Source organism: Taeniopygia guttata, chromosome 14 (assembly GCF_048771995.1).
Source record: "Taeniopygia guttata chromosome 14, bTaeGut7.mat, whole genome shotgun sequence".
Lineage (NCBI taxonomy): Eukaryota > Metazoa > Chordata > Aves > Passeriformes > Estrildidae > Taeniopygia > Taeniopygia guttata.
The window spans coordinates 9,017,550-9,042,933 of NC_133039.1; the positions used below are offsets into that span (position 1 = coordinate 9,017,550).

The 25,384-nt window shown below is 38.9% G+C and overlaps 2 protein-coding genes across 6 annotated transcripts in view; both read left to right on the plus strand.

Moving 5' to 3' along the window:
* Positions 1 to 208: 208 nt before the first annotated feature.
* Positions 209 to 13,593, plus strand: TNFRSF17 (TNF receptor superfamily member 17). 3 transcript variants are annotated; one of them, XM_012577002.5, is made up of 5 exons: positions 4,894 to 5,320; positions 5,584 to 5,677; positions 11,934 to 11,985; positions 12,125 to 12,256; positions 13,017 to 13,593. In XM_012577002.5, the coding sequence occupies exons 1-5, from the start codon at positions 5,235 to 5,237 to the stop codon at positions 13,271 to 13,273; spliced, it is 621 nt and encodes a 206-aa protein (XP_012432456.5). In that variant the 5' UTR covers positions 4,894 to 5,234; the 3' UTR covers positions 13,274 to 13,593. The 3 variants fall into 3 exon arrangements, 2 of the variants coding, with proteins under 2 accessions (XP_012432456.5, XP_072791880.1); XR_012058306.1 differs by lacking the exons at positions 4,894 to 5,320; positions 11,934 to 11,985; positions 12,125 to 12,256; positions 13,017 to 13,593 and adding exons at positions 209 to 968; positions 4,780 to 4,869; positions 8,674 to 8,721 and having other exon boundaries at positions 5,587 to 5,677; XM_072935779.1 differs by lacking the exon at positions 11,934 to 11,985 and having other exon boundaries at positions 4,897 to 5,471; positions 5,587 to 5,677.
* A 729-nt stretch (positions 13,594 to 14,322) lies between these two features.
* The window catches only part of SNX29 (sorting nexin 29), a 103,175-nt gene continuing 92,113 nt past the window's right edge, over positions 14,323 to 25,384 (plus strand). For 2 of the 3 annotated variants that reach the window (XM_030284400.4, XM_072935774.1), the window contains exons 1-6: positions 14,775 to 14,927; positions 20,417 to 20,481; positions 21,324 to 21,376; positions 21,809 to 21,933; positions 23,041 to 23,221; positions 24,919 to 24,989. In XM_030284400.4, coding sequence (XP_030140260.2) covers positions 14,921 to 14,927; positions 20,417 to 20,481; positions 21,324 to 21,376; positions 21,809 to 21,933; positions 23,041 to 23,221; positions 24,919 to 24,989 — 502 coding nt within the window. In that variant the 5' untranslated portion in view covers positions 14,775 to 14,920. Of the gene's footprint in view, positions 14,928 to 20,416; positions 20,482 to 21,323; positions 21,377 to 21,808; positions 21,934 to 23,040; positions 23,222 to 24,918; positions 24,990 to 25,384 lie in introns of all 3 variants that reach the window. The other variant, XM_030284399.4, reaches the window with a different exon arrangement.

Below are 25,384 nucleotides of genomic sequence, written 5' to 3' on the forward strand. Positions count from 1 at the left end.
AGGCAACCTCTCCTGCCGCCATCGTAGTAGTTTTTATCTCCTCCGGCCCTCCTCCTGCCGTACGTCCTAGGTACGGCGCAAGAACTACAATAACCGTCATACCACGCGCGCGCACCCGCGCCCCGCCTCCCGAGGGCAGACGGGAAATGGAGTTGCCTTCGTTCCTTGAGCGCTCAGGAACTGCAACTCCCGGCGGCCCTCGCGCGCGCCGTGCGTCCCTGCCGGCCCCGCCCCCGCCGCCTTTCCCGGGGGGACGCGGAGCGCGGGGTTGGCGCGAACCGGAACCGCCTCAGGCGGGACGGGACCCGCCGGGGCAGCTCCCAGCGCTGCACAATCACACCGAGTGAATCACCCTGCAGAGCTGAGCTGCACGGGGATGAGAACCGCCGGGGCAGCTCCCAGCGCTGCACAATCACAGCGAGCCCGCCCTGCAGAGCTGAGCTGCGCAGGGATGAGAACCGCCGGGACAGCTCCCAGCGCTGCAAAATCACACCGAGCTGCCCTGCAGAGCTGAGCTGCGCAGGGACGGGACAGAGGTGGGACGGAACCGCCGGGGCCGCTCCCAGCGCTTCACGCGAACGCGTCCCGCAGAGCAGAGGCGGCCGCAGAGCTCCCGGGGAAGCTGTGGGGGCACACGCCCTCCCGCGGGATGCTAGAGGGAACGTTGCCGTACCTGTCCAGCCAAAAGAGCCCAGGATGCCTGAAAGTTCCAATTTTGGTCATTCTGTAGGATACTTTGACTTGGTTGTTACCATGTAAAAAACCCATCCCATTATAATGGCCAGAGTCAGTAGGACTTGCCAAATACTGAGGCCCTCTCCCCACTGGTATGACTCTTAGAAGTTTTTATAACAAAATCTCAACAAACAAACCCAAAAGACATTGCTTGAAGTTAAGTATATTTGGAGGAAACAACGCAGAACAGAGAGGAAACAAGTAGATTCTGTGGCAGCATTTTGTCTCATAAGGTACAGTGTGTTTATAATGCGCAAAGCAAATACTTGGGAGTTTCTTGGAGTGCTGACGTGAGGGCCAAATCATCTGCAGCATTATTTATATTAGAACACTGTAGGACAGATTACAGAGTTGTTTTGAAAACAGATAGTCTTAGAACTAAAAATGAAAGATCTCCGTTTGGTGCAGAGTCCAGGGCAGTTTTGGTTGGAGAACCAAAGCTTCCCTGAAGCAGCATTTGTGTAATGTAACCCTGACATGAGAACCAGAGGGCACTGGCTGCACACCAGCAGCAACATGTGGGCCATGGACAAACAAAAACTTCTACAGATGTTAATGGAAGTATGGGCTTCCAACAGATCATAGCCAGGGAAAATATTAGTGTGCAGGGTAGCACTTACAAAAGGAAAAACAAACAAACAAACAAAAACAACAACAAAAAACTCAACAAAAACAAAGCCAAAAAAACCAAAGCCCCAGTAACACCATAGAAAGTTCATTTTGGAAGAAAAGATATCACTTATAATGAGAGACTAAAAACCTCTGCCTAAGTGGAAGCCCTTCCTTCAAGCATCACCAAGAGGTTAACCCTAACCCTATTCTCTGGTACAGAGTTAAAAATATACTCTATTTTTCAAATAGAGTATAATTAAGGAAAAGTCTCACCTGTGCCACTGTTGTAATATTTAGAATTTTTGTCAAGCTGCAAGTAAGTCCCAGCTGTGCATGGAAATCACTTTTCAGTTTAACAAAAGGAAAAGTAGCATGCAGTGGATTGTTTGAGTTTGTTTTCTTTTAGTTCTAACCTTTGCTTGTTAGGTGACATTTATTAACCGAGGTGTCTGATACTTTTCATATAGTATGGAAACAAGGTAGCACCATTTTAGCACTCAGGGATTACTAGTGTTGAATAACAGCTAAAACTCCACGGGAGAGCAAGCTGCACGCATTCTGCTGGCAGTGACTTGTTACTGAACACTTTTTACTGTCACTGTGAGCATTGAACAGCTCAGGTTTATAATGAGTGCAATGCTGTACTGCAAGCTCGTGTTTTGTTTGAGCCCTGGCACAGCCTACAGGTCAGGAAAGCCTTAGCTGGGGGCAGGTGCTGCCTTTTCCGAGCAGTTAAGGACCTTAAAATGATCAGCACAAGGAACACAGGGACAGCAATTCTTGCACACATTTTGGCATACCTTAAAAAGACTTCTTGAAGGTTTTTGAAATGGACTTTCTTTCCAAAGGCTCATAAAGCACTGTGTTGTGATACTTTTTTTGTGTTTGTGTAGGGGGAGTAGGGCCAAATATGTGTTTGATCAGAGGTGCAGAACTGCATATTACCACTGATTTCAGGGGAAAAGAATTAGTTGTGTTTCACAACCTTTCTTCCTTCCTTGACAGGTACTTATTCCCAGGTACTTGCTAGGATACAAACAATTAGTCCACAGAATTTCAAAAGATGCCAGATGTCCTTCAGAGTGTACAGACCTGTTTTACAGGCTGTCACACATAGGAATTGTGTAAACTCAAACACTAAATTTTTAACAGGGTTAGTAGTTTGTTTTTCCACTTTGGAACAGCTGGTACTCAAAACAAAAGTGGAATTATGATAATTTTACTGGCAAAATATCCACTGGAGTGTAAATGGTCCTGTTTGCTTGAGGTTTCAAAGCATTATAAAAGCTTTCTTTGTTTAAATCTCTTCTGCATGAAAATGTTTAGAATAAATATACCAGCTCTTCATTTAATAAATGTTAAAAAGCTTTTTCTTATTGAGAGCCACCCATATAAATCCATTCTCAAATCATGAATGACTTAAGTGATCAAGACTGCTTAGAAAAGAGGAGTCTGACCCAGCTTAGGGTCAATATATGATGACTGAGGGGCAAAGAAATTGTCCCCCTCCCACAACTGCAGTTCTAATATTCATCCTTGTGCTGCCTCTGAGCTGTTAGACCCTGTGCTGAGTCTGTCCAGCTCATTAAATTTAGTGACAGAACAATCCACTTTATTTTTCCTCCTGTGCTACTCAGATGAATCAAATAAGAAGCTTTTGACAAATGCCAGGGCTGGTATAAAGTAAGAATGTGGAACAGGACTTATTTTTTGGTGAGAGCAAGTTATTAATACAATAAACTATCCCAAGGCAGCTTCACCACTAATTTGCAGTCGGTGGTGAGTCAGTCCTATAGCAGTGAAATGGAGGGCTCTGTTCATATGGTATTAGAAATAGTGGTCTGTACTTTGGTAGTAACTTCCACCCAAGCTCCCACAAGCACTTTGCAGCCTGGCAGGGACACCTACAAATACCAATGCTTTAGCCATGTGAACTGAAGCAGAAGAAAAAGATGGATTTCACTAGAAGGCTCCAAACAGGTTAACAGCTTCAAGAAGTTACTTGCTCAGTACCAACAAGTAAGTTTTTAAAATTCCATAAACTACCAACAGCCTTAAAATGAGAGAGAGTTGTTTTATGGCTGAATTGACTCAGTTTACCTTGATATCAAGTAACTTCCTGAGCTACTGCAACATGGGAAAAAACATTTTGGCTGAGACTGGGAGGAGCAGGAAAGGAATTCAACTTCCCTTTCTGGCGTGGCAGCAAGCTGGGATTGCAGTGACGCCGTGTGAGCCATACCTTGATCTTTAAGGGTATTCAAATATGTACAGTAGTTATGCACCTAAATGAGTAGCCTGATGTTTAGAATTGCTTTGAAGTCAGAAAGAGCCTGTAAAAACAAAGCCAAAGGAACAAGTTATTTAGTTAGGAGAAAGAAAAGACAGGAGGTAAGAGGTAAATTGTTAAAAGTTTGACCAGGTGCCAGGAATTTATAAATTAATATTCTTAAACCCTGGTAAATTCTCTTTCCAGGTAGTCTGTGGAGATGTAGCTGAGAACTAGAGAATAGAAAACACAACTATGTTTCAGCATGATGGGTTCATTAAGAGCCAAGACTCTCCTAAGCTTTACTGGTGCTCGTGGAAGTGTAAGTGAATAAAGAGGCTTTTAGATTGACACAAGACCATGTCTAATGCAAACTGCCCTGGAAACATCTTTTTACTGATTTGTTGTTCCAACACTGCTATTTAACAAATGCTCTTTCTGGCCTGTTCCTCTCCCTGTGCTGGGCATTGGCAGAACTGCAGTCCATGAATTCCATCATAGAAATGTATTTGAAGCTATTTCACTGGAAGAATTTCAAATCAAAGTCTTCTTTGGTTTTCCAAATGTAGCACCAGAGCATAAGCTCTATTTCACAGTCCAATCATAGAATTACTCCACATCTGCAAAGGAATTTAGAATTTGTTTCACATTTCATTGTGGGTTGGCAATGAGTACTTTGGAGTTGGATTCTTCTATTCTTCAATCTAGTTAAAGCCTTTTTTGATCACTCCTTTTGGAGTGATTAAACACATACTGCAGGCTCCAAAAAGGGCATAAAGTTAATTGGTTTTCCTTTAGATAGCAAAAGAAATGCATGGGTTGCTACACCAGAATGCCAGTTTGTAATTTTCTGTGTCCATCTTCTCAGCTCTCAAATACCTCCCATGTTCAGCTCATTATTTTTAAAAATAGTCATGTGTGTCTCTCACTGTTATGTGTATAAACAACCTTTATTCTCTTTGATTGTGTATTTTGAAAAAGAAAGACTGAAAGGTCTTTTTTTGCAAGTGCCATCCCTTTTTTCAGGTGACTCTAATTGGAGGCTCAGAATTCTCAGCTGTGTGATCTATTGCTTAGTTACCCTGTGCTGTTTAGATCTCAGAGATCTGTAAGGTGAGTTCTTGTTGGATCTTTGCTCACGATGCCTCTCTTTGAATGCACAGGCAGTGCAGTGCCTCCTCAGACAGAATTTCTTCTGTGGTTTGATACCCTGAGGCTCCAGACTGAAAAATAGGAGAGGGAGAGTAGTTAAGGTAAGCAGCTTTTCTGTCAAAACTGTTGTGTGTGTGGATTTCTTGCTATCAAAGCTCAAAAGAAACGAAGATGGGGGTTTAGGTGTGCACATTGTGAAGAACCTGTGCACAGTTTATAAACCTTATGACAGTTAAAATGCTGTGAATAGCAGAGGGATTGCTCAATGTGGAAGGAATGTGCTGAGCAAAGAATGTGCATCCAAGGAAGGGAAGAATGAGATCACTTAAATGATGTAAACAGTGACTGAGCTGGAACTAGGAAGGTTAGAGACAGGAGGGAATGTATTTTGAAGAGATTTGAAGGCAGAGATTGTGTGGTTTCAGAGATCTGAAAGCCAGGTTTAGGATTGGTGGGAGGAGGCATCATGTCAATCAAAATACTGAAGCAGCTGAAAAGAAATCTTGTGAAGTGCAATCCAGACCTCTGTTTTTCTGTTCTTATGCTTTTATTTAGATTATCAGTATTTTGATTAGAAAATTAACCTTTTGCTTCCTTAGAAGCAGCATGGCCAGCAGGACCAGCGCAGTCACCGCTGCTGATGAGGCTACACCTCAAGTGCTGTGTCCAGTTCTGGGCCTCTCATGACAGGAAGGACATTGAGGTGCTGGATCATGTCCTGAGAAAGGAACAGAGCTGGGGAAGGGGCTGGAGCACAAGTGTGATGAGGAGTGGCTGAGTATTAAAATGCTGTTTATTCACACCCTTTCTGATTGCAGGCACTCCCTGACATGGAGAAGCTCCGAGCTGCCATGTCCACTGCTGGATACTGTAATAACTCTAGGCCAGATCTCCTGCTTTATGAATATGGTAAGGGTTTAAGACACTTCAGTTCTATATGGAAAATTTTACATGCTGGCTGTCTCAAGGGAGGGGGAAATAGAAAACTGGTTCCATGTGGGATTTTCATGTGCTTTCTTTTCACCTTCTTAATTCTCTGGAATTCCAGTTGAGGGAGCATGTTGTCCATTAGAGATCCCTTAAGATTTTAGTTTCTGTAATGACTAAAGCAGAATGGCATTATTGTTATGAAAGAAGAATAACAGCTTCATGGGATTTTTAAAGCTGTTCTTCTATGGCTACTTAACATGTTAACATTGTTGCAGAAAATAATTACTTCATTATGGAATTGTGAGAATGAAATAGTGAGCTTGTTTCTAAATAGGCTTAATTACTTTGGAAGTATTCTGTGCCAGTATTCTTATTCCAGAGACAGCAATTTGCATGGGGAATTATTCTGGAGTAGTGGTGGCTAAATCAATTGCAATTCCCCTCCTGTCTTGAGAGGGAGCACACATTGACACTGTGATTGCTGTTCATGAGAATTTGAAAAAAGTGAATGTGCATTATTCAAACTTCTGATTAGCTAGAGAATTTGGCTAGAATTACCAGAACAAAAATTTCTGTTAGACTTTAGTGTATGCCAAGCATTTCACATAATTCATAATTGTTCCTGCACATTTATTTTTGTTGTAACTCCAATACTCCTGTTGGCATTATACCACTGATGATTGTTTGTTTATTTTGTCCACCTGCAAAATCACTATAATAGTAGCACGCAAGAGATCATTTTTCCAACACAAAATGTAAGTGCTTACATTAAGAAATAAATTATATTTACATTCTGTAAAAACTATTGTACCAACACAAAAATGTCACTGGCATTCTAACAAGCACTGGCTTATCCAAACTTGCTTGCACAATTCCTTTTTTATGCATTGTTCTTAGTAGTTACATAACTATTCCAGCACATGTGGAATGTCAGAAAAGTGAAAGGGTATCTTCTTTGCCCCAAGGGTTTGGAGTCTATCAGGACTGCTTTCGTGGGCTGCGCACTTCCTCTGTTCCATAAACTCGTTCCTAGCTAAATCAGCTTTGAACACAGTGGGGAATACAGAAGCTGTCTGTGATTTAATTGACTGTGTTTATACTATTGTTATTTTAATCACTATTTTAAAAGAACATTTTCTCTTCTGTTGTTTTCTCTTTAATCCATTTTGGAAATACTCAATGTAGCACCAGCAACATCACTCTTTTCAAAGCTGTGGTCTAATTAAAATGTGCTGAAGCAAACAGGCAAAATCCACATTGTTCTTGTTTTTGCTCTGTGTGCAAATGACATTAAACAATATTTTGTCTAAGAGAAGCATTGTTCAGTGCAGCTTGTAAAAGTTAATGAACATGATGAACCCTTTAATAGCTCCATTCTTTTATTTACTAGTAGTGTGTCCCCCATTCCTAGAACAGCTTATCTCCTCCCAGCCATACAGTCAAAGCATGCACTTCACAAAACATGGATTTCTGAAAATAACTGTTTCAGAAATCTTTAACATGTTTTAGGAGATGACTATCTGTAAGACTGCTTTTCCTTGAAGTACAAAAACTTTTGAGAAGAAGTGCTGTTTTTTGGTATGTACATTGGTCTTACAGATTTTTAGGATTGTTGAGGTGAGGTGATTTATAAGAGACTTTTTTGGGGGATTTGTTCTGTAAATAGCTTTAGAGAATTGGAGAGAATCAGAGCAAGCCTGTAGTATAAGATTTGACAGCGTAGGTCAGTTGCCTTAGTGAGTGGGAAAAAAAGAGCTGTGCCAGCACAAAACCATCAATGTAGAAGCAACTATACAACCAGAAGAATTCCTTTGTCAGCCTAGTTAATGTTGTTTGTGAAGGGAATGTTATAGTCCTAGCAGAAAACCCTCTTTCTCTTGGTAAGTGCTATGTAATTATGCCAGCAGAATTTCTGAAGTACAGTCAGGCAAAAAAGTCGGCACAGGCTTCAACAGAGAAACCCTGAATCAGTGCCAGAACAAAACTTTGGTGTTTAAGTTATATGTGGTAAACAGATCTCAAGTTATTGTTCTGTGACAGATGAATTTCAATCTTTAATCATTGATATGATGATATTACTTACTTTGATTTTCCATCCAGAGTCCTCATTTTATTATTTTTGCTTAGACACCCACAACAGCTTTTTCAAGTTAAATAATGAGAGATAAAATTTCTCTTACCTTTTCCAGGTGACTGATTTCTGTTATATAATATCAATTTAATATGTCACAAATAAGAACTGACAAGGATTTCTGGAAGTCTTTGGTTTCTCCAGCAGTCTGGAGAGCCAGCAGTCAAATTTGAGTTCATGGCAGGAAATGCTCTGGCTGGATGTTCAGTGCCTGGTGTGCCTGTTTTCTGTCACAGCAACATGGAACTGGAGGTGTTCTGCTCCCATAGGAGAAGGCTGTAGGTCTAAAACATCTGTGTATGTTGGTGTACAAATCCAAAGCACCAACTCCTGCTCTATGCTGGGGTATGCTCCCTTCACCTGTACTCCCTTCACCTGTAAAAATGATTTGATTGCTTGAAATCCTGTTCAGCAATTTGATACCCTACTAGAACTGTCAGTGCTAAAACCATTCTTCTAAACAACAAACAGAAAATAGCACTCATACTGGTTTTTATAAATTGTCCCCAGGTGTCATTCCTGAGTCAGAAACATTTTGGAAGCAAATCTGAGAATTGGTTTTCCTTTTCTCTTTTTTCTTCCTGTTCTTTCTGCAGTTGATACTTCACTTCTTGCATTTTTTCCCATTGCTCTCTGTAAGGATGCCAACTCCAGCAGGCCAACTTGACTTGTCTGAATTATTCTTAGAGGATATCTTGGGTAGTTTTCAATTTCAGTTACAGTAATGTAACTGCAGAAATACTTCCCTGGCAATACTTTGTGATTTATGGTTAAATGATTATTGTAGTTGATAAATCCTTTCTTATTTTGTCCAACTCTGCTTATTTCTGCCATTGTTTTGAAGCAAAATCAAATTAAAAGAAGAGAGCATTTATTAGCATCAACATGTAATTGTTTGGAAAGCCAGTGCAAGCTCTGTAAATCCCATAACTGAACAAAAGCTGAAATGTAACTTTACTGGTAAGTAAGGCATGCATTTATTATTCCCTAAAGGTAAATATCACTGTAGGAGAACCATCATTCCATACCATCATCTCATTTTTTTTGTGTGTTTGCATAATCTACATGTAACAAATCGGTGTTCTGCTTAGAGGATTTAATGTGTATTATACAAGGCAATGGAACGATTATTAACATAACATAGCTACAGTTTCTAAGTAACAATATTCTTAATGTCACTTAATGAATTTATTCTTAATGCTTCTGGTTTTTGTTTCATTTGTTGTCTGAATCCAATATTTTACTGTATAAACAGCTTCTCAATTTAGGTATAAAGCATCTCATATTAAAGCGAGTTGGTATATCACATTTCTCCCAAAAAAGTGCTAAAAGGGTTGTTTGTTTGGATTTTTAAAATATTGGCCCCTTGCTATCAAAATTACTCAAAAATGAAGGTTGCACAAGAACCTTGTTAAGCTAGAAAATGTCTTTATTACTCCTGGACATAGATTTTGAAATAACGTGTGCTTTAGATGTGTAGTGAGATCTGTCAGGGGGATCTATTGCTTATCAAGATTGATTGAGTACATGCTTGCTTTCATGCCCTTGAGGAAAGGAACTTCTGAATGTTAGGATGTGCAGAAAACAAAGGCAGCAGGCCATGACAACTCTAATTCCTCATTGTTTTTTGAACCATTTGTTACCTGTGTTTTGTCATTGCATACATCATTTAGCTATACTGTGTATAGCTAAGGGAAAAAGGCTGGCACTTGAATGGTGGCTGCTTAAAGGAATGACACAGTAGAGACCCTTTACTGTCTTTGCTCCCCAGTTTCCAATGTGTGAAAAATGTATTGCTTAATTATCAGGATTTGTGGTTTGGGGCACATCTGTCAAAATAAATCAGTTTATCCTTAAAGGCTGTAAGCTTTGGGAAATAGTAGTCCAACTGCAGAGGGAAAATTATTGCTGTAAGAGACAGCATCATTCTCCAGAGCTCTGATGAAATGAGCTGTATTGTGCCTTTTACTTGGGGGGAAGTTTCCTAGAGTTTGACTGAAAATATGAAACTACTTTGTGTCTTACAATAAATATGTTTGAACTCTAACCAGCCATATAGGAAAACTTTCTGACCAACTGAGAGAGAAAATATTTCTGCCACAATAACTTATTTTCCTATATATACAATCTCAAATAATTAGGCATAAATTAATTTCTACTGTACTTAGAGTTTGACAGGACTTTTCAAATTAAGACATTGGTGCATTAGTTCACCAAATGTGGATTTCTCTGGTGGACTTAGTTGCATGTTGCCAGTAGGTGATCAGCTGTTTATATATATATTTTTTTTCTGTGTTATTTCTGGCCTTTTTTCCAGGGCCTAGGATGTAAAACTCCATGAACTGACTCATTAAATGAATTAAAGCTGCTTGCCATGTAAGCCCTCCAGCCCTTCCTCACATTTCAGAGTACATAGAGTGAAGAGTAGGACTATCCCTTTCCTAACACCAAGACATTTAATCAGCTTATCTGTATGTAATCTACCACATCTTTAGTGACCTCCAGACCTAAGCACATTTTGTTATTTCTTTCATTGCTTTTAGATCAACATTTCTCTTTCAAAGTCCCTTTACAGTTTTTATGAATAGTACCAGGAGCATATCAAGTAGATATCAGTTGTAGGGTGCATCACAGCAACACACAGAGCAGAAGTGCATAACAAAATCCAAGAAAGAGAAATGTAAGGTGTTGCACCCCTGAAAATGTAAGCCAAGAATGCAGCAAAGGCTGGGATCTTTCACCAAAGTCAGTGGATAAAAGCTTAAAGAATTGGATCAGCTTGTCTATCCTGAAATTCACTTACTGTGGATACCATAAAGATACTTTCATGAGTACCTGCTTTCTTGAGATCACTGTTGAGAATGTGACTGTCCTCTCCATGACTGAAAAGGCTAAACAGCATCTTAAAAGCAAAACCTGAAATTTCTCTGTGCATAAAGTACCAATGGTGCTTCACCAGAAACATGGATAATATTGCAGCCATAACTGAGGTTTCTCCCCCCGGAGTGTGATTGTATGGAGCAAGGCAGAACCAGTTTTATGACTTCAGCACCAGCACTGACTTCCTAGTGAAAGTTTTGGCATAAACCACAGTCTCTACCCTTATTTTCTTCTGTCACACCTAAATCAGATTTCATCAATTCGTATTTATCCCCTAATCTTGAAGAGGGAGAAAAGCCTGAGATAGAAAGCTTTGAGCTGTGCAAGGCCATAGAAACAAGTGCAGAAGCCACAATAAGCATTTCCATCTGCTGGAGACTAGAATACAGATCTGTTAGACTGCTCCACTAAAACCAATTTGTGTATTCCCACATGGTGTATTTTGTGGGAAAATAAGTCTCATAGTAATGTGGTTTGAAATTACAACTCCTTATACAATGTTTTCCTTTTATATTTCTATAGTCAAAAAGGCAATTAACTTAAATATGATAAAGAGAGAGAGCCTGTAATTCTGATCTGTCTGTGACAGTGATACTGGATAGAGGCAGTTATTGCTACTTGCTAGAAACTATTAGTTAACTCTGTATTTAAAATAAGTTCTATTAGAATAAAACATCAAGATACAACTTAGCTGTGTAAACTACTTTGATTTTGACAGTCTGTAGTCAGAGGCTAATTTAGAATTGAAATACAATCACCATGAAAAAAAACCCAGTTTTAGAGATAAGAACAATTATTATGAAGTCCCATTTGGAGATCTTCTCTACAGTTTGTAGTATTTAGCACCTGCTCTAGAAACATCTTCCATAAATAACCATTTTCTGTTTCAGACAAAATTTACATTGAAAACTATCTTGGTGCAGCTGCTCAGTTTTTCTAAAATTGTGAATTGCCAAAAAAGGAACAGTAATTTCTTGGGAACCTCAGAGTTAAATCCTTTTTCTGTAACATGATCCCATGTAGTGGAGCTGTGATGGAAGTCCATTATTACTGCTAGCTGTTCTTAGAGTAGCTCAAACTGAGAACTAAGAAGCCTTTTGTACATGATCCTCGCTCTTTTACAATTTCTGTGGCTTTGTAGTTCCATAATTACTGCCCCTGATGGCACAGTGCCCCAAAAATGAATACTTTGATAATTTGCTGCTCTCTTGTACTCCTTGTCACCTCCGGTGTTCCAGTGCACCACCTCCCTCCTGTGAAAACTACTGTGAGAAGAGTAAGTAGATTTCTGCAATACTCTGTGGCTGTGCTGGGCATCTGTTGTATTTTACATTCAGGTTTGATGTGTTGGACATGTTTACTGTACATTAGTTATTGTTTATGATTAATGTAATGCATCTCTTTTATTTCATAAGGTACTGATTCAAGTGGAATTCTTTGGATTTGTTTGGGCATAGGGTTGATTTTAATAATCACTCTGTTTACCTTAATGATCTTGTTTAAATGGAAGCACCTAAAGCAACTAAAAGAAAAACTGGAAAACACAGGTGAATAAATTCTTCATCAAATAATTTTAGATCATTGTACCTTTTAGCTACTCTTAACATGTAAAAACATTGTATATATTCCAGATTCTTATGACTGTCTTTGTTGGATTGTTTGGTCTTTGTTGCATTGTTTGGTATTCCTAAAATAGTCTCCATGAAATTATCATAGTTATTAGGGAATTAATATCCAGATGTTGACTTGCAAAAGCAGCAATTTCTCTTTGTGGGTTCTGGATCCCATGAGGATTTTGTTGTTGCGTATTCATGCCTGGCTTACTTGCTACTGTTTGAGAAATCATTTATGAAAACTTAAAAGCAAAAAACTGCATAAGGGTTTCACCCTCACTGAATGCAAAAGGAATTGTTCCCAGGCAGAGGATACACATTCAATATTAGCTTTTCATTTTTTAAGACTTTAAATAATTTTATTTAATATTGTAGTCTGTGAGAAGCATACGTGGTATATTTTATGAAGGTGAAAAAAGATTTATTTCCATTTTACAAATACTATATTTATGAGTTTTCAGACAATAATTAGAAAATGTGTTGAATTACTTCAATGCTTATTCTGAACTAGAGGGTTGTATTGTCATTGAACAAAAGATTATCATATGTAGCTACATCTTAAAACTTTCAATATACCTTAAAATTTTCACTGAGGTTAGAACATAGTTGCACCATAATGAAATTTGGATCTTTAATAGCTCTTTGTTTAGTATAGCATGATGTATGTACTAAATTAACTTCTGTGTATTTACAGACTCCTCTGTGGAGCTGAATAATATTCTCAAGGCTAATACTGAAAGCAGTGTGAATACAGAAGAAATTAGACACACACTTCCAAGTGAAACATTAATGTATTCAGTGGAAGAATGCACTTGCAGTGACTGTGGCTTGGTAAAACCTCAGACTGGCTGTGAAACTTCATTTCCATTACCAGCTACTGAAGAACAAGCTACTGTTCTAGTCACCACCAAATCTTTTGATTATTACAACTACGTTCTGGGTGTTGGATGACTGGGAGAGAAGTGTATTTCTACTGAGTAATAATAAATGAGTTATTCCAGTACAGCTGTAAACCTTAATGCTTGCAGTCAGTGGAGACAGTAGTACACCATCCTTAGAGATCTCCCATTGGGCTTGCATTAATATTGTCATATTATTTCTAATTCTAGGATTTCATTAGTCAACTATTTCTACAGTATTCTCAGGCACTCAATTACTTATTGGAATTTTTAGTTTCAGAAAGTCCTTACATAGGACAGCTTTTTCTGCCTTTAGAGATTGTACATACTTACAGCAGACATATACAAAATAAACAAGTTTGCAAATATGTATGTTCATGTTAGACTCAGATCTTGTGCCCAAAATTACTTGATGGTGCACAAGGACTGTTCCAAGAGGTGAAAATGAAGGCCTACAGTACATCCAGTCTTGAAAAGAGTAATTTCAACTCTTGAAATTACTAATTTGTTCTAAAGATAGATATCTTGTAGAGTATGGAGGCCCCTGGGTTCAGAAGGTATCACTCACTGGGTCACCCTAAGGGAGCACAGATCATAGAATCACAGAATGTCCTGAGTCAGAAGGAACCCACAAGGGTCACTGAAGCCCAGCTCCTGGCCTTCACTGCAATCCCTGCCATTCCATGTACTTCCTGGTGGCACAGGCTTTCCTTTCAGTGCCAAGTGCAAATCTCAGACTGAGATTTATCTTTTACTAAGTTTTTTTACTTACCCTTGTTACATTTGCAAGGATGGGTGATTATTCATGCTAGACTACTCTGTGGCCTAAAATTAGGAATATAATTCTGTCAATTTGCCTTTCAAGCATTGATGTTGCTTTCCTAATATTAGGCTAGTTTTATTCCTGAAATCTTCAACAACAGAAGCAATAACCACACCACAACCACAACAACAATCATCTTTATGTGTAGCTAACATTGAAGTTCCTGCAGGAATGACAAATTGAAGTATTTAATTGCATGAAATCTATGAATGACCTGCCGCAGCATCTTTAGGAGGCAGACGCAGTTTGGGGTGAGTTAGGTGTTCTGTGTGGTTTTGGCATTGTGTGACCAAAACCTCTCAAACAGGCCTAGAAACTTATGGAATTCATTACTATCATCACTTTGTTTTTTGTTTTTATTTAACGACCCTTTCCGAGCTTCCACCCAGCACGCGTGGCAGCCGAGGACACTTTATTTCCACTTGTGTCGCCCTTCCTCTCGCGGTGCCCGTTCCTGCCCCGCAGGCTGCCCCTGCCCGGCGGGGCCGGGGCGCGCTGAGGGCGCGGGGCCGGGGCGCGCTGAGGGCGCTGAGGGCGCGGGGCCGGGGCGCGCTGAGGGCGCTGAGGGCGCGGGGCCGGGCCGCGCTGAGGGCGCTGAGGGCGCGGGGCCGGGGCGCGCTGAGGGCGCTGAGGGCGCTGAGGGCGCGGGGCCGGGGCGCGCTGAGGGCGCTGAGGGCGCGGGGCCGCGCTGAGGGCGCGGGGCCGGAGCGCGCTGAGGGCGCTGAGGAGCCGCGGGCCGGGACGCGCAGCGCGGCGCTCCCGGGGCCGTGTTTACCTTCCGGGGCGCCGGGCGGGTTCCGGGGCGGGCGGTGGCTGCCGGCCCGGCCGTGGCTGTGCGGAGAGCGGCGGCTCCGGCGGACGGAGCCCCGCGGCACCATGAGCGGTGAGTGCGGCCGGGCCGGCCCCTCCGCCCCGGGCCCGCCGGCGCTGCGGGGGCTGGCGCGGGCAGAGCGCGCCCGGGGGGCCGGGCGGGAGCGGCGCTGCCCTCGTCCCCCCCTCGCTGCTCCCTGGTGTCGTGCTGAGGCACGGGACACTCGGGTCTCTTATCTCCTCATCCCGTTTACGTCCCGGCTCCCCTAGTTCCCCCGAAGTGCTGTTTTACCCCGTTTTAAGTCCTAAGTCCTGCCCTTGAGGGTGACGCTGGCTCACAGCACAAGTGATGCTGAGCTCGGGCATCTGTGTTGCCTCAGCTGTGCAAAATCATAGGAAATATTCGTGAGAAAATAAATGACCAAGAGAAAATAGGAGTTAAAAAAATGAAAAATATGAGCTCAGGAGCATGAAGTCGGTGGGAGAGGTGAGACCCACGGCTTGTGGACAAAGGGCCCCTGTTGCTGTGACCTGGCTGGGTCCCGGTGAGGATGTGTCTGTTTGGATGCGGTCATTTCCGTGGTAGAGGGGAGTGCTGCGGGGGCTGTGCTAAATCTTGAGGGTAAATGAGTGCTAAATCGAGAGCTTTCCGAGGTGTTTGTCAAGGAAATACTTAAAGCTTTGCATGAGAATTATGACCCATAAACTACAGGACTGGAGGAAACAGATCCGCTTGAATGGGCAAGCATGGAGGGTTGTTTGTTAGGACAGAGATGAAAATTCTGGTAGACTTTTCTCGTAGAAGTAAAGAATAAGTGGTATTTATTTAATATGTATTAAAACACATTGGCAAGGATTTGTTTGAGGCTTTTTGAGAAGGAAGGTACTTTAGTAAAAACTATGATTGGTCTCTTTGTGCATGTTCAGCAATGGAATTTGCAGACAACACTCTGCACCTGAGGATTGGATCAGTATTGATCTCCCACCCTGATCTAATACTTGGTGATCTTTGTTGCCAAAGGCAGTAAGAAAAAAACTGATGAGTTAACTGGAGTAACTAAATGCTACATGTTTTGTGGGGAGCAGACATTTCTGAAACTGAATTGAAAAATAAAACCACTTCACTTGTATTTTTCTCTGTTTTATTCTCACCTTTATGGTAGGAAGAAAAAAGAAGATTTTTGTGGAAGAGATGAGGAAAAAAAAAAAAGATTATAATGGGGAAACCACTTCTGGAATATGCAAGTAACAGTGAAATCTTTCAAAGCATGGGAATAGAAAGTTTCTCAAGTGTTTCAGATCTTGACATAATATAGACTAAATCCTAATTACAAAATTTGTAAGAGTCATCATTTTCATATGGAAAACCTTAGCCCTACAAATTCAAACTGAGAATAGCCTTGTGCAAAATTATGCAAATTAGAGCCTAAATCTTCCTAGGAGACTAATCTTTGAGAGCTCTATTTGGATTCTGTGACTCAGAAGGCAAGATAACACCTCATGTGGCCTAAAGTTTCGTAGTGTAGTTATTTTTGTTACCATTAATATTTTTTTTTAAGACAATGAAGAGATACATGTTTATGAGAAAAGAAACAATTACTTAAAATAGAGTAATGCCTAGGGTGACATTAACAGTAGTGGTTCAATGGCATAGTAAGGACTCTTGTATAGCCCCTGCCAAGAATGATAAGGCTTTCCCAACAATTTCAATTAGACAGCAAGATAACAAAAAAAACCCCTAATGTTGCACTTTGACAAACTGTACTGTTACACAATGCTGTACAGTGTTTTTCTAGAATAATATATGTCAAACTGATCAGAACAGAGATATCTGTCATTATCATGCTTGTTTCAGATAAAGGAGATGGCTGATGTTAAAGAAGGATATGGTTAAAATTGATGAGATGTTTAGTGCCTGTAACAGCACTGTCTGTACTTACTTCTATGCCCAGTTGTAGGCCTTTTAACTAACAGAGGTGTTGCTAAAATATAGATGGAAGAACTTCTTAATGGCTATAATTATGGTTAATGTTTATTTTCTTTAGCTACAGTGTATTTCTAGTGTAACAGGTAAATTCCTGTTGATGTAAGCCTCACCTTAATATTACTAATGCTGCTTACTAATTACATACTCATATTTTATTCTACAGTACTGAGTAGGCTAAACTTTAAAGGCAAATAATCCAAGGATACAAGATTTATGTGTTTGTCAAGAATTGTGGGTGTTGTCATTTGTTTAATGACAGTTTCAAAAAACTTAAAAATACCACTTGTGGTGGGGGGAGTAAGCAGTAGAATCATAATAATGTAGTATAAGGTAGCATTTAAATTAGGTCTGTGTTTGTTTTATTTTAAACTTGTGCCTTCAGAACCTGCATTAGAGCAAGCAAAAGGGCTTGCAGTCTGAAATGTTGCATTTAGGACATAAATGCAAGTTATATAAGAGCAATATGAGATTTATTTATTTTACTTCTATGCTGCATGTGGTACTGAAGAGGGCTTTACCTAGGAAGAACTGGATGAAAATCCTGCTTTCCTTTACTTATACACCAGTTTGTTACTGCTGTAGGTGTGGATGTTTATGTCAAAGTATGGAGAGAAGTTTGTTTTAAAGATAGGAAAGCATGAACTTTAACAACAGAAAATGAAGAGGGTCACAGAGACAGGTGCAGCACCTTAGCCTATTTTAAACCCTTTTTGACTGAGTAGATGTTGGTGGAAGGAGTCTCTTGAAGTTTCTTAGTTTTTCAACCTTATACTTATGTTTTCATAATTATTTTTAGAGTCTTATATGAACTTTCTTTCTTAGTGCAATAGTCTAAATACAGCCTTTTTCTGAGTAATGCTGTTTTTATGCATTCTATGTTTTGTATTTGTATATGTGTTGCTGCAGTTTTTACTGCTATTCTGAATCAGCAGACGGGTATTTTAGTCAGTTTATAATACACTGTTAGTCTTTAAATTAGCTGGAGTTGATCACACTTAATTGATGCTCTTGTCTGAAAATATGCTTTTTTTGTTTTTCTGAAGACTTAGTTTAGAAAATGAAAATGTGAAAGAACTAAATCTTCAGTAGAGTTAGTAGAGATTTATTTTTACCTTCCACCTACTGAAAACAAAACCATCACTAAATAGTACCATGTTTTCTAGGCTTATTACAAAGAAAAATATACCCTCAGCATGAAGAGACACAATACTTGAATTTTTTTTTTTAATTAGACTTTGTGAGTATTCTTTTCCTTCTACCTTGTAAAACTTCTGTTAAGCAACAGCAGTAGAAGAATTTAGGATTTGCATTGAAGAGAAAGCTCAGCTAAGCCCTCAGCAGACACATTAAGTGGCCTTATAGCCCTGTTAATGGTGAGAGTGATCTGAACTGCTTCAGGAATTATTGGTTGTAATCTCCTGCAGTCACAATTGTTAGTGCAAATTTACAAGTAAAATAAAGAGAAAATACACACTGCACTCAATCTGTGTAAAGTTAAGGTTGTTTGTTATCACATGCTTTAATGGTTTAGAACATTAATTAGTATAGTGAACATCAGTAGGTATTCTGTATTTATGCACTTTTTTATATTTAATCATGGTTTGGAATCCAGTTGCAAACCATTTCTGTGATCAAATAGATACAAAGAGTCCAAAGAGATGTGAATTTAAAAACTAACATGTATTGCATTTGGAAGACAAACTTGGCCCACCTACTAATATTTTCATTTGATAGATGTTTTTCTGGTCATGAAATAATTAATTGCGTACATTTGTTCTGATGTTGTCTCAAGGTGTTAATATAAAGAGAAATATTGTGTTATGCCTCTTTTTGCAGGTATGTGGGTAGTGTAAGACTGTAAGAATGAATTTTGAAATAACAGAGAAAATCTGCAGAGCTGTGTATATTCAGTGCTGCTGAACACAAGAGGTTGCTCTAAAAGTTGGAATTGTTTTCCTTATTTTATGATTTGATTTATTACAAAGCAAATGGATACACAGGCATGTTTACATCTCCATTATGGCAATGTATATGTGGTATGAACATTGAATATTGTTTAATAAATAATAATCTCTGAAGGAGCACAAAGTGTAATGGTAGGGATTATATGATTTTAGCCTTATCTTCACACTGGCATAACTGGCATAGCTGTTAGGAAGTTAAAACCCATTTGGTGTGGGGTTTGTTCCTGGAGTCCTGAGCTGGCACTGAACATTGTTTGTGTGCACTGCAGTGCTTGACTAACAGCCCCAGACCTCACACATCACATGCCTGCACAGTTTGAGTCAGAGTTCAAAATGGGAAGCACAACTTCTTGGAAATGCCCTGTAATCAGCAAAATCAGCATTGAGAAGCTTAGTTAGCAGCTATGTTTGCATGTTTTTCCTGTTGTTTTCATTATTCTGGCATATTGTGGGGGTTTTATTCTGTTTTATGAATATATGAAACTGTATGAAATATGAATTGTATTGATATACTTATATATTAATATGAATATATCAAATACATTTTATCAGTATAATGTAAACTTATATGTTACAAGAGTATACATATTTAAAGGCAGACTCATTTAAACAAATTCTGTCGTGTCCTGCTGGTTTAAAAGCAAACTGTTTTGAATGGGATTATGAAGATAGGAAATTCTGGGATTTGGACCTCACACTGTTGGATAGCAAGAGGAAGCACATATCTTTGATGTCATCTCTCTTTGTTAGTGTGTGGTGTTTGATTTTCGGTGTCGGGAGGAATTTGCTCATGCAGAGTTTGGGTAATTGGCTTTCACTCCATATGTACTTTGGTTGTTTGTTCTTTGAGAGAGAAAGGAGAATAGAATGACTTAAACTCCAGAGAGGTCACAGAGGTTTCTGATGGATGTCTTGAACTTAAGATGAGAACAAAGAAATTACAGAGGCAATGTAGGTTATCTAAAAGAATAAATTTTACCATATTCATGGGAGTTTATAAAGGATATTCCAACAAGCAAAGTATTGGTGTTATTGTTGAAATAGCTTGAGAAGTTAAAGGTTGTCTTGCATAGCTCCTTATATAATAAGAAAATAGATTTTATAGGTGTCAGTGAGAGGAACTATGCTGTAGTTGAATTTTAAGGGATATACTGGAACAGTTGCCCTCTGTTCACCTGACTTAAAGCTCTTTCTAAGGTAAGGTTTGACAATACGAAGATACTCATGGTGTCTCATTCTTGTTTTCCATTATTTTCTTGTGCTGTGATGCTGTACTACACTGGTAGTTGTGCTAAGAAGCTCAGGGCAAGCTGTGATCAGCTTGAATAATTATTCTGTATTCAGTATTGGTGAAATATATCTTCAAAATGGTACTAAAATAAGAATCAAGATGATACTTGAAACAGTATTGCTGCCTGTTGGAGAAAGGCTACTTGAAACCTCAAAGCGTAGTTTATACTGCATCATTTTACTTAGAGAAAATATATTAGTTAATTTAGTGGAATAATTGGCATGGGAAGAAATTTTTCAGGATCCAAAATAAAGACATTTGTGTTGGCCCAAATGTGCTTTAAAACCAGTTTATTTTAAAATTATTTTGTTGGATTTCAGGTTCACAGACCAATGACTCTAAAAGACAATTTCTTCTAGAACGGCTACTGGATGCAGTTAAACAGGTGAGAAATCCAACAGACATTTCTGCATGGCTTACTCAGACTTGTCACAACTAGCAGGGAAAGAAGAAAAGAAAACTAAGAAATCATGGCTTTCATAGTACAACTGAGTTTTTGTCTGCTAGCAACCAACTGCCATGCAGTATTTATATAAAATTCTGGTTCTGGACAGGTTATATTTGTAATAGATCTGTTTTAAATATATGTAATACTATACAATATATATTAGGAATATATTGTCTTGTAATCCTGATATGACTGAAATAAATTGCAGTGTCCTGCAAAGTCTAACTTTGTTAACATTTTGGAGTAGCAGCTTCTTTTGTTTGCACTAGATTTTTAGTGAATAGTTAAAATACATGTAAAGATGTGATTTATATATGTATGTCTATATTTGTGTCAATGAGAAGTTCAGCAAGTAGTATTTCATAGACTGAAGTCAATTTGGGAGAGCTTGGGAGGTAAAAGAATTCCTCAGAAGTAAGCCAGTGAAATGCTTTTTGAAGAGTGGTTCTGTAATTGTAGCACTGAGCTGGGTAGGAGCAATGTTTGGTTTTGTGGGTGCGCATTTGAAACTCAAAAGTAGTAATTTCCACTCAGTTTTCAATTTACTGAAGGACCTGCAGGTGTGTTGCTCTGGCTAGTGAGGATCTATTTGAACTGCAAGAGCAGCCCATTAGCATAACTTGATGCTCTAGAGCACTTTTTGGTTGCAGGCTGTATACTGCAATGCTCTATTTTGTGCTGCTTCCTTTTTTGTTTCATATGTAGAAATAGTTCAGAAAACTGAATTTATTTAGTGTAACAAAAAGTTCTTAAAATTCCTTAAAATCTGTTTATTGCAGTGTCAAATACGATTTGGAGGAAGAAAAGAAATTGCTTCAGACTCAGATAGCAGGTAAAATAGTCTAAGAATAACATGCTTAGATTTTGCATCATAATGACATAAAACATATGGCACAAAATGTTTTACATGCTCAAAAATTGCATTGCATGAAAGGTAGGTGATCTGAAGCTGAAATAACTTAAGTAACAGCCTCTCTAGCATGTGAGGGTGATTTCTCAAACTGATTGCCAATTTTTCTGAATGTAACCTGAGCCTCAGCTTTCAATCATTATGCTGAAACTGTGGTTATAAGTAGATTGTACTGCTGGCAAATAATGAGATTACTGAATAGGAGGGATCTTTCACTGCTTATAAGATAATGGTTCACTTTACTTTTCCTATTCGGAGATCTGGAATAAAGTTGCTGTAAAGAAACATAGTTGATTTTCACTATGATTTTTTCATAGTTCCTTTTACGTGAGTTCATTAAAAATTCTGTTGCAGAGTGACCTGTTTGTGTGCTCAGTTTGAAGCTGTGTTCCAGCATGGCCTGAGGAGGAGCCGGGGATTAGCACTGACAGCAGCAGCAATCAAACAGGCAGCAGGTTTCTCCAGCAAAACTGAAACAGGTAAGTTGCTGATTACAGCTATCCTGTTTTAATTAGTTCTTATGTTCAGTCCAGTGATACAGTTTCTAAAAGAAGTTTTAAGCATTGCACCAAAGTGGAGATTGTTGGTAGAATACTTTACACTTGATGTGTTGTAGACGTAGCAGTGAAAATAACTGTTGCTTCTTAGTCTGGTTTAATGTTTCCAGCAGAACTCCCAAGTTTCGCAGGAAATGTTGCTGTTAGGAAATCTGCACTTCCTACTGTTTCATCATGCATAGTGGCAAGTTTCTTTTGAATTATGGCAGGCATCAGGGTTGTGTAATCGTGCTGTTAAGTTTTTAAAACAACGTTTTCATTCTTGCTGTTGTCTTACTCTTATTCTATATAGGTCAGATATGTTTCACTTCTAATTATTGATGTAATTTTAGAAAGAAAAATTATATTGCTTGTATTGGTGGGGTTGGTTTTTATTACTTTCTCCACATTGAAAGAGAAGATTCCTTTATTTTTCTCTTCACCATGATGTTTCTTTTCTTTAATCAGAACTATATTAAGATACTGATGAGTTTTAATCAATATTTGGGAAAAGTGCACAGAAAATGTTTTAGTTGAAAGAGATATTTTTGCTGTTTAAATGCAACACTTCTGTTTTCTAAAGTAATGTGAATTTATTGTTTGCACATCTGCAAATTCTGAAGCTACCTGTTCCTTTGGACCTGCCTTCCGACATTTCGCATCAGCAGTAACATAGAGTTCTAAAGAAATCTTTTCCCTCCCATAATATGTTTCTAGTTGAACATATGAACCTGTGGATAAAATACTAGATTAAATGTGCTTTTAAATGTGAATTCTATGCAAAAGTGTTGGATTGAATCCTTTAATTTGTGTGGCTTTTTCAATGAAGTGAAAAGTTCTAAGTGCTTAAATAGCCTGAGTTCTGTAGGAATAAATAACTTATTTAACTGGTGGGTTGCACGAGGAGAGTAAATGATTCACCTTTGTTCAAAGTTATATTGTTACCTGTTTGTTTTATAAATTTACATGTAAATGTATTCAGGTATGAGTTTAGTGGTTTTCTTGGTAGGGTGGTTGTCATTATTGTTATTATTAATCATTAAATCCCAGAGCCAGTGTTCTGGTATTACGTGAAGGAAGTGCTGAACAGACACGAGCTGCAGCGCTTCTACTCTCTGAAGGCCATCACCACAGACATTGGCAGAGGCCGGGCCTGGCTGCGCTGTGCTTTGAATGAACATTCCCTGGAAAGATATGTTCACATGCTGCTTGCAGATAAGAACCGCCTCAGGTACTGTATCTGATACCTTTGTAGTGCAGGAAGTGGACTGACAATGTCTGAAACTCCAGGCAACCAACCAAAAGCCACAGCTGTAGTAGTACCCCATATTAATTGCTATACCTGTCAAGTCATTTAGCATAATTTTTAAAAATTTTTGTCAGCCATTAAGGTAGTGGTTTGTGCCTATATCAACCTGTGACCTCTTGTCTAAATCCCTTCCCTGTCTTTTCAACAGTTTTCCTCACTGCAACCTGGACACCATGCTTTAAGGTGCCTCTCTCATTCCACTAAAGTAGCACACAATTGCAGCCGTGTCTGATCTCAATTCATCAGTGGTAATTGCCTGTTACCTTTTGGAGAGCCTGTAATTGCAGAGCTCCAGCAGTGCAGCAGTGGGGAGCTGCAGCTGCAGATCACTGGGAAGTGGTTACTAGCAGTTTGTGAATATTTTGTTACAGTTACTAAGAATAACTTACTACACGTTGTGAAGTCCTGCCTTTTTCTCATATGGCTTCAACTTCTTTTCTTTATGAAAACTTGAGTTTTCCTTTTTTAATCAGTAACTGTTGAGCTTGCTCAAACCAGTTGATCAAGTCCAGTGGATTCAGCAGAAGGGCATTTTATTAATTTGCATTGGTTAATGGATCTAGTGGATAAGATTAGTGCCCGAGCTGAGTTCATTAGTACTTCCTTTTCATTTCTAGTTTGTTTCAGTCATCTGTAGCTTTCTTGCTAAAAAGATTTTGGAGAAATCAAATAAAGACTAATTAAATAAGACAAAGGTCTGAAAACCACTAGGAAATTAGTGACTTGGATTGCTATGTCACTAATTAGTCTCTAATAGCAATACTTGCACAGTATCAGGATTACCAGCACACTGCATTGTAATGCTATTTCTAGAAAGGTTTATTCCAGATTTTTTAAGACTCAAGTGTTACCTGAATTCCAATAGGATTTACAGGATCAGTTTACATCCCCAGTTATATGTTTTGGAAACTTTTAAATGAATCTGTCAGAGTTGTTTAATATATAGATTGAGGATTTTCTTACTATCTGTTTTGTTGTTTAATTAACAGAATGTTGATAGTAAAAATACAGCATTCTGCTACTAGAAAGAACCAGGTTTAGAACTACTAAATTTATGTGTTCACTGTGAAGAAATACAGGTTTTTTACATCGAAATTCATAGTTCACCCTAACTCTTTAGGGTAATTGCTGTGGGTTTGGATATTGAAACAGGTCACAGAACCATAGAATATTAGGATTTGGGTTAGAAAGGACCCTTAAAGATTGTGTAATCCAATCCTCCTGCCATGGGCAGGAACCCCTTCCACCAGAGCAGGTTGATCAAGACAAAAGGAACCTTTTTGTTTTGTTTGTATTCATGTGTTCTAAGCTTATACATAACATGTATAGCAATAGGTAGAGATATGCTGTGATTGCTAATGCAGAGTAAACCCCCAGACCTTGAGTAGCTTTTTTTTCTCCTAAAAAAGTGCAGAGCTAAAGTTAAAGAAAAAATACTCCTTAGCTTGTCTTTTTAGAACCATCTGAACAGTTACCAATTTCAGAATCTACAGCTGTGACATAAAATTTCATCCTTTGGGGTGCTCCTACTTATTCTTCAGAGCTTTTATGTCTTTCAGAAGTGAAGAATATATGACTATAGCGCTGCATGTCCTTTTTTTTCCTCTTTTAAATTACAGTGTCTTCTATGAAGACTGGTCTTTTATGATGGATGAAGAACGTTCTAGCATGATCCCTACGATGGCAGCTGGTAAGGCTTTCTCTTCAGTATAACTGCTCTTGGAAAACTATTGCATTTTGGGATATTGCATTTGTTTCTGCTTGTGAGGAGTATTTCTCTAATACATTCTGTTTATGTGGAGAATGTGTGTCAGAGGCACAGCCAGGGTGAGCAGTCAAGCTATTATGCCAGTTTATGCTATGAATTGATGGATTGTTAAAATCCTGGATCTGGCGTTCCTACAATTAAATTTTTTTCCATAAATTTTAAAATAAATTTTTCATAAATTTTTTTAACTCTTCAGCAGTCAAGGCTAACTTAAAACCAGTGCTATTTAGAGAAGCAAAGTGGGTTATTCCTGTCTAGGCAAGAGTAATGATGGAATTTTATAGTAAGATCAAAATAAGGTAAGGAGAGTAAGAGTA